Raw genomic sequence first — 13,871 nt, forward strand, 5'->3', positions numbered from 1 at the left:
TGCTCCTCCATCCAATCTCTTCCTGAACTCCCTAGTCTCAAACTGCCCACTAAAACGACAACGTACTCTCAACACAATAAAACACTTTCTGGACATAGACACAGTAGAGCCAGTCCCATCATCACAAAGGTTCCCAGGAATTTACTCAATTTTGTTCACAGTTCACAATGGAGACTGTAGAGCAGCTTTGGGTCTAAAATTCTTGAACAAATTTGTGAGGTAGCATATCACCCAGTATTGCAGGGCAAAAAGGTTTCTAGAGTGACTCTTAGCAGGTGGCTGAAAGAGTGCATATCAATAGCCTACTCTTCTCAAGGTCTTGTTCTGCCTGAAGGAATCATGGCATATTCTACAGAAGTGCATCTACCATGGCAGCCTTCCATACAAATGCCACCGTGGAAGACATATGCAAAGCAGAGACTTGGGCATCCAAGTCAACATTTGTCAGGCATTACAAAATGGACACTATGGCAGCAGCAGATGCATCCTTCGGCCAAAGGGTGCTGCAGCAGGTGGTGTAGACAGGCCTGTGTTTTGTGTGTTGGAACCCTCCCAGGATGTTCCCTTTGTCTCAAACAAAAACAGAACATTGGACTTACCATGAAGGTTCCTTTTGTTTGAGAATGAGAACATCCTGGAGACCTACCCAATCTTTTTTGGATTTCTTTGCCTCCAGTGGAGGGGGAACCATCTGCCAATGGGGAAGTTAGTTTGTGAAACTATATTTTTCTCTCTCTTTTTCCTACGGTTTTTGCTTCTTCCTGTTAAGGTTTAAGTTGTTTCAGAAGGGTGGGATGGCCACTCAAGGCACATGGAGTAGTATCTTTTGGAGATGTGGAAGCCTCTGAACTGAAGAGGGCAGGCACTCCCTTCCCCATTGGGGTGGAAAGAGCCATCTAGCTCCTGTCTCCTAGGATGATGGGAAGAGGAATACCCAAATGTGTCAGGATGTCCTCCTTGCTCTCAAACAAAAGGAACCTTCACATTAAGTCCAATGTTCTATCTTATATTTCCTTTCAATGAAATCGGAATAATAAAAAGAGGAGATTGGATTTATACCCCAGTCTTCACTACCTGAAGGAGTCTCAGAGCGGCTTACAGTCTCCTTTCTCTTCCTCTCCCCATAACAGACACCCTGGCCGAGTTCAGACTGGCAGTTTGCCCCGATATAGGCACGTTACAGAAACATTCCACAACCGGATTAAAGGGGCCATTCACACAGGCACGTCTTCCAAGCGTTCCCCACCCGTACTCAACCCGTCTTGTAATGCTTTGCTCCCTGGTGAAAGTGGTAGCAAACCCTGGAAAGCGTGATTATCCCACATCCATCCTGCACCAACAAAGGGGGAAGCCAAAACCCGCATTTTTCTTATGCGCTCATGCGCATAAGTGTGTATCTCCAGATTACAAAAAAAGAAAGCCGCGCCTTACAGTTGTGCCTCCAGGCCAATAGTGTGAACGCTCCCTTGCGCCTCCTTCCGGTATGCTCCTGCATCAGTCGCTGCAGTGTGAATGGACGACTGTGTTGATGCAGAAATTTGTGTGCCTTTTCAACAGAGTCAATTTTTTCTTTCTTGTCCATGAATTTGAAGATTGTGCCTTCGGGAACCATCCATCTGTAGGAGATGTTGTTCTTTTGTAAAAATATCACCAAGTCTCTATATTTCCTTCTCTTCCTTCTTATTTCAAACGGGATGTCCTTTAACACTTTTATTTCTTTGTGTGATTTTCAAGGTAGACCCATTTGTCGCTTTGAGAATTTGATCTCTCACTTGTTTTCTCGAGAATCTTATGATCACTTCCCCAGGCAGATTATTTTTCCTTGTAAATTCAGAATACGACCTATAGATCATATCTATTTCGCTTTGTAGTATATCCATTTTTATATCTGTTTCAGATTCTCAGTCTTTTCTTCTGGAACACCTTGAAATCTTAAGACATAGCTTACTCTCTCCATTTGTAGCTGTAACAGTTGAGACTTCTCCATCAATCACTCTTTTTCCATCGCCTGCAGTTTTTAAAAAAGTTTTTTAGTGTTGGCATCTACTTCTTTTACTTCTTGTTCAGTTTTATCTGTTTTTTGGGGCTATTTCAGTCAATTGCATTTGCTGTGCATCGAATTTGGTATGCAATGCCGTGACTTGTTCCAGCAGAGGTCGCAATGCTTCCATTAGCATCTTTTGCAGCTCTGTAATTGGGCCAGCATCCATTAGCATCTTTTGCAGCTCTGTAATTGGGCCAGCAGTTCCAGCAAGAAGCTTAGGTTTCACTTGTTTGTCTTTCTCATCCTTCCTCGTGGATGCCGTGTTTGGGGATTGTTTACTTTTTGTTAAAGTTATCACAATCTCTGATACTCTTTATACAGCTTGGTAAGTTCTTAAATGCTTTTTATTTCAGTCTATCTTACTTCACTAGTCCACCCCCCTTTTCATAATAGCACAAAGTTCGCTTACCTTTTCTTAGCGGGGGAGAGTCCCCTCCCCCCCTCGCTTTCAAAGGGTAGGTTTTCGACTAGATCTTCGGTGTTTCTCGCTTAAACTCCAACTCACATTTTAACGATAGTTCCGCTTTCATTTTCAAATTGCTCGGCCGGCAAACGCTTTTTGGTTCCCATTCGGGACGCTCTGCAGCAGGACCTTCAGGGGATGGAGAAAGCCCCCCTTCGCTGGCAGGATCGCTGGAGGAAGAGCCTTGTGGCGTCTCATGGCTGGGAGCCTCACGCTGAGGCTCTGGGGGTGGCGTGGACAATCGCGCCCCCTCCTCACCGCGGGCTCTGGCAGTCATCTCCCGGAGCACCGGGAGAAAGCGGCTGCCATGGCGAACGCTAAAACCGGAAGTCAGGGTATGAGCTTTTGTGAGTTACTGCTCACTTCTAATGAGCAGTGACTCACAAAAGCTCGTACCCTACCACATATTTTGGTAGTCCTTAAGGTGCTACCTGACTCTTGCTCTTTTCTGCTGCCATAGACAGACTAACACAGCTACCCATCTTGACCTGAACTTTGGGCTTTGTGCAGGTGATAAATTGTCTACTTTGCTAATGGTTTTATGTGTAGACAAAGCTTAACAATTTCCCGACTTTATAGTATTAATAGAACTTGTTAAGCCAGGTTCTGGTCAGTTACCCATCTTCTGGGAAATCAGCTTTTCTAGTTACAACGCAAATCAAGCCTTGAACTGTTGACCAGGGATAAGACTTTGAAGTATTCTCCCCCCCCTTATCTCCTGAAGAAAGGAACAAAACCATCCTGTCCTTTGTCCTCCTGTGCCCTTTAGTGGTACAGCCAGTAGTTACATTTCTACTAAGTAACCAGTATAGGGCAAAATCCAGTGACATTTCTAACCCAAGCCTGGACAGAGTCATGTTGAAGAATGTGTGTCAGGTCTACATTTGTGCACATTAACTCAAGAGATTCAGAAAGGGGCTCCGCACCAAAGTCCAAATGTCATTTGCAGTCCTTGGCATGAATATGTGCTTATTGTTTACGGTGTAGTGACTCAAATAGCACTCCTCACTCGAGCCCGTGTGGTGTCGTGGTTAAAAGCGGCAGACTCCCAATCAGGAGAAGCAGGTTTTACTTCTCCTCCTCCATGAAGCCTGCTGGGATAACTTAGGCCACTCCCAGTTCTCTCTGAACTTTCTCAGCCTCACCTACTTCACAAGGTGCCTGTTGTTGGAGGAGGAAAGCGTAGAGAAAAGCACATGAGGGTAGAGAAAAGCAGGGTATAAAAAACCAACTCTTCTTCTTGTTCTAGAGTGAATGCTATGCCTTTGGCAGACATAGAAAATAACTCCAGTGTGAATCTTCTCATGCATTGACAGGGCTGTGAAAGCCACGCAGAAATATGTAGAGAAAGGAGAAGTTAGTAGGGTGGAAATGGCAAAGAGAGCTTTTTAAAAATGCTCCCGTTTCTGAAATTGATTGACATAGGGAAATGTGGTGTTTGCCCATCTGTCTCATCATTTGCTTTACTGATAGCTGGATTTTTGTTGCCCTGCTGACAAAAGCAGTCCAGGCAGTTGTGAGGCAAAATGTACATCTGTGCACATCATCTGACAAAAGATACCGCAAGTTGCATCTTATGACACTAATCAATATGTAGGAAAAGGCAGAGGGGTACAGTTTGCTCTTAAGGTGTGGAGACCCAGGCTGCAGGTAGATTAAGGCAGATGAAGGATAAATTGTAATGTGTGTTCGTAGGTGCTTCCGGATATAGTGCTTTATGGGTAATGTTACTTAAATGGTACCTTCTATAACTTAGAGGTACTTATTTTTGGACTTACATAAAGTCCATACTTAAAGATGCCCTCAGATCAGGGATCATGTTCTGTATGACTGTAATAATGAGCCAGCATGTTGAGAGAGTTTAAGCATAAATAAATGCTGACAAGGTATGGCTGAAAGCTACAAATAAAGCTACAAATTAAATGAAGATGAAGATATCCGCCTGAGATGACATTTACATTCTCCGTTCCTGGGGACAGTAACAGTGCAATTGTAAGAATGCTTTACTGGGAGGGAGTAAGCTCCATTGTATAGGCCTGGTAGGATTCTGAGTAGACCTATTTAGGATTGCTTTTTAAGGACAGTTATGGTAGGCTGAATCGTGCCAGTTTCCTTCCTATTGATGGGGACAGGCCTTTTACAATGGAAAAGCTACATCACTGGTGGGTGATAGCGATAGCCGTGGCCATCACGTATTATTTGGAGCATTCACATGAGAGATACAAGCATGGAGACTGATCCTAAAACTTTGCATCATTCAGAGGGAGTCACTTAGGCATCTTTATACATATTGTGCACAGTGGATTTGCGGAACAGCAGCTGATTCTCAACCTGTGTAGAATAAAATTACATATTTTATGCAATGAAAGGCAGAGAACAGGTAGGTTAGGAAAAGAAGAACTCCCCTTTTTTTGCCCTCCGTGTATAAATGATGCCATTCTAAACACTTTTTGTTGTTGCAGCTGGGCGAACATGCTCCAATCGGCAGTTTACGTGTTCCAATGGACAATGTATCCCAAGTGCATACAGATGTGATCGAGTGAAAGACTGCATAGACGGGACAGACGAGAGAGGCTGCCGTGAGTAGTTTCCAATCTCTAGCACTAGATTTGGTTTCATCCCTTCTCCTGTTGGCATTTTAATCAATTTGTAAGATTAAGAGGTTTGCTGACGGACAGAAATGGCAACAATATGCTTTTTGTTATCAAAATTTCATTGCAGATTCTTTCTTGGATTAGTACCGATGCTCTCATAACAGTTACATTGTTTTGAGACTTTATTAAGTGCGCTTCTGTTTATATAGAAGGGCACGGTTTGTGAGAATCCCTGTCTGTCTTCCGTCTTTCTTTCAAATGTTAAATAACATGATTGCAGGTCAAGCAGTTTGGAGTAACAAACACTGTTTTTGAGAGGAAGGAACTTGGGTTTGTAAACTTGGGTTAACTGCCTCTATATTGTAAGTTATGAACATAGAATTGTGGACAAGAAATTCCAGAGAATTCCAGCTAGTAGAAATCATGGAAATCGAACATATTGAGTGCTTGATTGGGGGTTTGATTGCTAGGTTGTTTCTCTTGCTGTTGGTACAGAAACTGATGTGGGAGGTTTGGGCCTTTCCGAGAATGCTGACGTAACAGGTATGTAGGATCTAGAGAGCAGAAACATTGAGCTTTATGAGTAATACCATCATGTGCTATCTGTTGTCAACTGCACACAGGCCTCCTTGAAGTGCTAGGTGAATGGTACGGCCCTGTAAGAGAAGGCTGATTAAACAGCATAGAACAGAGGCTGCATTTTTCAAAGGACATTAATTGCACTTTAAAGTTTTTTCTCCTGACATTCCGAACAAATTGTTGTGTTGATAGCAAATTGACATTTTGCTGAAACAGGTTGCTTGAAAGAAGGCTGGTGTTCTCTCAGGAAATAGATAAAATATCAAGACCTGGATCTGATGATATGGTTCCCCTGGCTCTTCTCTCCTTCTCGGGTGGAGGCTGTCCTCCAAAGCTTGCTTCCTCTGCTGCTAGTACTTGCGCATCCACAAGACCGGTGTTTTTCAAGGAGCTCTTGTGTGACCAGAGATGTTAGGGACAGAGGAAGTGAGTTCTGCCATGGAGGAGTGTCTCCTGAGAGGCCATAGAGAAGCGTGAAGGGAATGATTTCATAGTATCTGAGCCCTAGTCTAGGATAAAAGTATCAGGATCTAGTGCAGACAGATAAAGACCTGTGAGACATATCAACATGCTAGTTTTTTGGGGTTTTTTTTAAAAAAAGAATCCCATTTATTATCTTGGCAAAGTACTTCATAAATAAATAGTGGTTAGGGCTTGCCCAAAGTCCTCGTCATTCTGTCAGCTACAATGGGTAGAATTGGCAGCCTCAAGATTAGTAGCTGTTGGAGTCGATTGATTGATGTTATTTTTAGTCCACCTTTCTCACTGGAACTCAAGGCAGATGACGTAGTGTAAGTCAAATACAGTGAACAGTGTGGGACAAACCATAAAACAGTGCAAGAGAGCAGAAGTCTGAAACAGAGCTGAACCAACCTGAAACAAAGCATAAGCATTTAAACATGACACGTTAAAATGATGCCGAAATTACATAGCTACATGTGGAGGGCTAATCTGGTATCAGCATGTGGATAGCAAGAGGGCAAGGGAAGTAGCCCTGTTTCTTTAACAAATTCCCGTGAAGTTTCTCTAATACAGCAAGACTGAACGATTTTATTTATGATGCACTTGAATGTTCTGCAAAAGACTGTTTCAGATGGGCAAGTAGCCTGTGCTTTACATGTGGATTAAAATTTGTGATTTCTGCAGAATGAAATACGACTCAGGGGCAACAGGTATTCTGGAATAAACAGCAGTGGGGACAGCCAACTTGGAAGTTTTTTTAAATAACACAACTGCCATGAATCTTGAAGTCAGAAGGAGGCACAAATGACTTAAAAATATGCTAGTGACCATGGATTGGAATGCTTGGGCTGGAGGGAACAACTTGCGTTGTCGGACTGATCGTATCCATCTTTAGCAATTTTACCTCCAGCTGCTTCAGATCAATATCTAAGGGCCTCTTTCTTTAAAATTTGCAAGGATATGTCATCCTAGTAAATTGTAACTTCAACAGCTGTCCTTCCTTTTTCTTGTATGATCTATGCAGTCTACAGGTACCCTTCTAAAACAAAACAGAACTGTAGGATACTATTTCATTGACTTCCTGTTAATTTTAATGGCTTCTCATCATTTCAGCTATTTCTGCAGTAACACAATAATGGCCTGATCTGATCGGCAAGGCATGGGGCATATTTGTCTAGCTAAGATTAGATCTCAGAAGCTAAGCAGGGTTGACCCTGGCTGTTATTTGGATGGGAGACCACCAAGGGATACCAGGGTTGTGACATGGAGGCAGGCAATGGCGAACCACCTCTGAATGTCTCTTGCTTTGAAAACCTTTGAAAACCTTTCCACCACCAGCAAGATTCCTCTGTCTGAGACTAGCTGAGTTGAGGATGGCATTCCACAACTGGGGCACTGCCATGAAAAAGGTCCTATACCTCTGATCACCCCTCTGCTTTATGAAGGTGGGGCCACCCAGCGAAAGTCTTTGAACATTATCTTAATTAGCAGACAGGATCAGATAGGAACAGGTGCCCTTTGGTAACATAGTCCTAGATTATATAGGGCTTCACAAATTATAAAAGCAGTTTAAACGTGCCTGGAATCATACAGAAAACTAGTGAAGATATTTAAAAGTGAAGATACTATTTAAATTTCAAGTCTCAGTCAGCTGCATGGCTGCCATGTTCCAGACTATTTACAGTTTCTGAGTAGTCCTCAAAGGTAGCCACATGTACAACACATTGCAGTAGTCTAGTCTGGATGTTACCAGGGCATGAATAATTGTGGCTAGGCAATCTTGATCCAAAAAGGCACTTTGGCTGGCGCACCAACCCAACCTGGTTCAAGGCACTTTGTGCCACGGATACCCGCAGATACCCTGCAGCGCATACAGGATAAGGGCTAGATCTAATGGTACCCCGAACTGTGTACTTGATTTTTGGAGGATCTATAGCCCTAACCAGAACAGACGAACAATTTACAGTGGTATTCTTAAAATTTAATTTCAGTTTATTAGCCCTCATCTTCCCCATTACCATCTCCAGGCAAAGACATTCAGTGCTTCCACTACCTCACCTGAATCAGATGAAAATGAGAAATAGAGGTAGTATCCTGAGGACATTTTGCCCCCAAATAACTTCACTCAGTGGCTTTATGTACATGTTAAAAAGAATGATTTACTACACAGAATGACAGAACTCTATAGCGCAAATGCCAAACAGCATGACTGAAATCTCTTCTGAAACCAAACTTTCATGTAAGAGTAGAAACACTAAAGGGTGGCTCTCCCAGATTCTACCTTTGAGTCTGTGGTTTGATGGAATCAAAAACTAGGGAGAGGTCCAGAAGAATTAATAGGGTTGCACTTTCCTGTCCTTTCCTCACAGTGCAATTCTACCAGCCTCAACACCCTTTTAAAAGTTCATTGGAGTCAACAGGCTTAGAATGGTGTAATTGTCCTTAGGAGCTGTACTGTCCGGGTATGTAATCCAGCAGTCTGGCCAATGCAATTTTAGAACCAGACCTGGGCCAGAAGCCAGTTTGAAATAGGTCTAGATAAGTAGTGTCATCCAAGAATGTCTGGAATTTAGTAACCACTGAGTCCTTATCCTAAAAGGGGATATTTGTGATTAGCCAGTGGCTAGAATAGTGCTCAGGGTCCTAAGGGGTGGGGATTCTTTTGAACTGGCTAAATTGCCACCTTCTTAAAGTGGTTGTGCTGATCTCTCTCTTAAAGAGACATTAATACCTTCCCGAATCTGTCTGGTCATCCTCTTATTGTTAAATGTTATAAGCCACAAAGGGCAAGCATCTACCGTGCTGGTAGTAGGCCACAGATCTCTAAGTGTGTATCCTCAAGCTGAAACAGTTAATCCAAGTAATCATGATTAGATTATGTCCTAGATCAGTTCTGTACCTGAATTTCATTCAACGCTTGGCATCCACGTTAAGTGAGAATATGAATGATCGAGAGCAAAGAGAGTTGATGACAGAGCTATCTGAGTTATCGTGGCCAAGGCAGCCCTGTTAGGGTCAGTGCCTGCCCGATCCGAGGACTCTCCTGCTCTTGCCATGAGCGGGGCCTCCAACTCTGCTTCAGAGAGGAAGCCATCGCTGTCCTTCTGACGATTTGTGGCTTGAGCAGCTGAAAGATGAACTATGCAAGCTGACAATTCGAATTGGCCACTGCTCTTTTAAGGAGTTCTGTCATCATTCTCTTCTTTCCCTGAGCTGGGGAGCCGAAAAAGGAAAGGATAGCCAGCAGGAAATAAGATCCAGTAAGAGTTAAAGATCTGATAAGTCAAATAAGAAGAGAAATAGAAGACAGAAGTAGGACAGCCTACTCTCTAACTGCTCTCCCTGATGAAGCAGGAAAGGAACTGAAGGGAGGGTGACTCCCACAGCAGAGACAGGAAGGAGAAAAAAGTTGTTCCTGCCTCCCTGAGTGAATGGCGGGAATCACCCAACAAGATGTCCTCCTTTCCTCAGAGGTGAAGGACCCTTCACGGTAAGTATCGAATGGTCTGTTCTTGCTGAATGGTTACATAGCATAAGAGCAGCCTTGCAGGATCACACCAGTGGTCCATATAGTCCAGCACCCTGTTTTCCCACAGTGGCCGACCAAATACCCTTAGAAGGTTTACAAGCAGGGTATGGAAGCCAAAGCCTTCCCCTGCTGTAACCCTCCTAGCACTGGTATTCAGAGGTACATTAGTCATGAGAACATAAGAGAAGCCAATGTTGGATCAGGCCAATGGCCCATCCAGTCCAACACTCTGTCACACAGTGGCCAAAAATACCAGGTGCCATCAGGAGATCCAGCAGTGGGGCCAGGACACTTGATGAAGTCATCATGGCTAATAGCCGCAGATGGACTTATTCTCCATGAATGTGTCTAATTCCCTTTTAAACCCAATAAAAGTAGTGGCCATTTCTGCATCCTGCTATGATTTATCAAATGTAAAGCCCTCCCTTTTCTGCTGCTGTGCAAAGTAGCCTGAAAGCATTTGGTCTGCTTCAGCAGTCTTTGAAGAACCTTATTTTAGCTGGCATTGCTGGAGGCAGGGTTTAAATTGCATTGGAGATAAACGCTCTTATTTCTGAATGAGCTGTGGTATTTCAGAGGCCAGTCAAATGCACAGTGCTCCTGGTAGTAACTCAGCAGTTATACATGTAGTCAAATGGCACAAAGTAGATTCAAAGCTACAGTCTGTGTTATTGCTAATGGGATTAACAGCAAGAAAACCTACCCATGCAGAGGCTAAGATACACATCAGTGTTTCAGCTCCAGGCCATTTAATTAGAGCATCGGAGCTTGTTCTGCTTCATAAAAATAACTGTTTTCTTTCCGGCTACATCAATATATGGCCACAGTTCAGAAGCCCACATTTTCTTACCCTCCAGAAAATTATAATTAAAACATTTGTAAAAAATTAGCAAGGCATAAAGTATGTGAGAACAAAAAGCCACCCCTCTAGAAATCATGGCTGTACTGTGGTTAGATTTATTTTGCCATTTCGATAGGAGGTGTTTTATCAGACATTTGTTTCATAGCTCATTTTTTAAATAAAATATAACCTGAACTTTTATCTCCCTGCCCTCATGCAACTTAAGCTCTGACATACCAGTTGTTTAGAAAATACATGTCCCACCATAACACAGGCTTATGTAAAGAGCGTCCTACTTGCAATGACTGATCCCTGTATCTTATTATTTCTATAGACCAATGGCCCCGGTCACACGGGTGGTTTAGCCCCGCAAGAGGGACGGATCGGGGGCGCAGCAAACGGGCGCAATCATACCGCAACATCTGGGCGCCCCCCCGTCCCCGATCCATCCCTTCAGGCCGCAAAAAAGAACCTACAAAAGAGCAGTACCTACCTGAAACGCCGCAGCAAGCACGGCCGTGGGATTGCTCCTGGCAGAACTGTGCATGCGCAAACATGCGCAGCTGGCTGCCTCACTCTCCCTTCCGTGGCTCCCCCCCCCCCCCATCTGTTCGCGCCAGGAGACAACTGAACGGCTGCTCAGGGGATCTGTCTGATTCTGCCGCCGCATGTCTCTTTTGGTGCGGCTCTAAAAAGCCGCACTTTAGCCGCGTCATTTCCCCCCGTCAAATAAAAAGAGTACCAAGGAGGCTAATAATGCATTCCTAAGCAAATGCCCTCCTTTGTAAAGCTCCTGATGTCAATAGGGTTAATCACTGTAAAAGAGGTCTTAAGGAGGTCTACTCAGAATCCTACTCGTGTCTGTTCAGTGAGACTTACTTCCAGAAAAGTATTGTTAGGATTGCACTGTAATACAGCAATTATGACTTAATATGTCTTTTGCTTCAATGGAGTGCTAATCAGAAAAAGCAGTCCCAAGACCTTTTACTGAAGCAGAACACCAAATGGAGTATTTCATGTCCCCCTCTCTCTGCTTCTTGTTTTCTGCTGTATTTTCTTGTGGCCATGACTAAGTAAACCTCTAAATTAATGTTGTATTTTATTGCATTTGCCTGCTACTTATGAGAACCCTTTGGGTGACTCATTCAGTAGTAATTCTTTAAAAAATAAAATCATATGTCTTGCCTCTGGTCATGTACAGAATGCCTTTCCATCATGTTTTATTTTAATGGGAGGCAAAGTCAAGCCCTGGTACATATGAAGCAACTAAATAAAAAAGGAACATTTCTCTGCCCTGAAAATTTGAGAATTCTTTTTGCACACATTTAGGAAGAATATAAATTAACATATGAGGGACACAATGTGTGTGTTTCCTCCTATGGGACTGAGCATCAGTTCCCACTGCCCTTGCAATGAATTTCCAGTGAATTTGGCAGATGTATGGGACCACCAATTGAATGCTAAATTATTACTCTGCTTGGCAGTTCTCCCTGTTCTTCAGGTGGGCTGTCTGCTTTAATTTATTTTCCAGAAATCTTTTTATATATGGACATGTATGGACAAATAAACACACAGTGTATTACAAAATTAAATTTATTTATTTCGATTTATATCCCACGTTGCCTGCACAGGCAGACTCAAGGCGGCGTACAACAGTTTAAAATACAATAAAATACAATAAATACAATCATAAAATTTCAAATTACAAATAAATCAAGTACAGATGGCGAATTTCTATGAGGTAGTCCGATGAAGCTAGGGCGGTGTCCGGAGTTGTTCTGAATGCCAGCAGCATGGTGGCCATAATAGTCCAGTTGTCGATAGCCCATTCATCTTTTTTTTTAAAAAAAACCCAATTTTATAACAATAAAAAAACTGCTCCAGGGTGGTCTGGGGCATATTCATAATGATACCAGGACCAGCCCATCAGTTCTGTGCATAGCTGACTTGATTTCCCCTGAGTAGAGTTGTCAGGTGCCCCCAGGTGACAGTGGGGCCCATGGGCTGTAGGATGGCCAGCTCCAAGTTGGAAAACTCCTGGGGATTTGGGGGTGGAGCCTGGGGAGGGCAGGGACCTCAGTGCATTACAATGCCATAGAGTCCACCCTCCAAAGCATCTATTTTCTCCAGGGGATCTGATCTCTGTAGTCTGGAAATTAGCTATAATTCTGGGAGATCCTCAGGCCCTAGCTAGAGCCTGGCATTCATGCCCTTGAGCTTGATCCTACAGATAAATTTGTACACTTCAGTTAGGTAGCATTACAGAGTTGTTACATCAAAGAGGCATTACAGAGTTGTTAAATCATCCATAAGTTTACATTTATTGGTTGTCTCTGGGATCAGGCATGAAGCCAAATATCTTCAATGGAAAATCGTTTTGGTTGTTGGGCATGAATTGACTTGCAATGGGTCTCCATGCCTCCTGCATAGAAAATGTAGTTCCTTACCTTGATGGAGTGACACACATTCAGACTTTTGAAATCTCAGTTACCAGAGATACAAGATTGTTGCAAATCGAAGGACATGATTTGTTACTTGGATGGAATGCCTTTTTATGGTATAAGAAAGCAAATTCCCATAAGTACTTTAAACAGCATTGGTTGAGAGCCTCTTTACTTAAAGTTTGGGACGGAATCCATAAAATTTTTTATATTAGATCGAGACTAATAACACCATTAGAGGCCTTTACGCTGCCAAATGCTTATACAGGAGAAGAGACATTGAGGTATCAGGATATTTTGGATAGTAAGGACAATCTTAAACTACCGGAACATCTGTCCTGGTGGCAAAAAGCACAGCTGGAATCAATATATTTGAAGGACAAAAAAGTGGGATTTAATTGTAAAATAACCGAACTGGAAAATGTTATGTTAACAGCAGATAGTAAAATGATAAAGAAAATATATAAAATTTTGTTGGATGATACAATGGTAGATGAAATTGTGAAGAATAATATGATTGCATGGGTTCAGAATTTAGGGCATACTATAAATCTGGAAGATTGGGGGCAGATTTGGGAGAAAAATATTAAAATGACTAATGCTATAACATATAAAGAGAATATGTATAAGATGTTTTATAGATGGTATATTACACCTGATAGACTGGCTAAGCAAAATACTAACTGTTCTGATAAATGCTGGAAATGTAAGAGTAAAAGGGGCACATTTTATCATATGTGGTGGCTATGCGATGTTACAAAAAAGTTTTGGAAATGGGTCCATAGTTTGATGGAGAAGATACTAAGAGCAAAGATTCCATTTACTCCAGAGGTCTTGCTGTTGAATATATTTCCAAATGATTATGAAAAAGAGAATAGGTATTTGACTGTTTATATGATGACAGCTGCAAGAATTTTA

General features: G+C 42.6%; 1 protein-coding gene across 1 annotated transcript in view; it reads left to right on the top strand.

Moving 5' to 3' along the window:
* LRP2 (LDL receptor related protein 2) overlaps positions 1-13,871 on the top strand; it is a 241,739-nt gene that overhangs the window by 71,352 nt on the left and 156,516 nt on the right. Inside the window, exon 4 of the mRNA XM_015422244.1 lies at positions 4,970-5,086. Within this exon, the coding sequence (XP_015277730.1) occupies positions 4,970-5,086 (117 nt within the window). The remainder of the gene's footprint in view (positions 1-4,969; positions 5,087-13,871) is intronic.

This window comes from Gekko japonicus, unplaced genomic scaffold (assembly GCF_001447785.1).
Source record: "Gekko japonicus isolate JY-2015 unplaced genomic scaffold, Gekko_japonicus_V1.1 scaffold469, whole genome shotgun sequence".
In the NCBI taxonomy this organism is placed as follows: Eukaryota; Metazoa; Chordata; class Lepidosauria; order Squamata; family Gekkonidae; genus Gekko; species Gekko japonicus.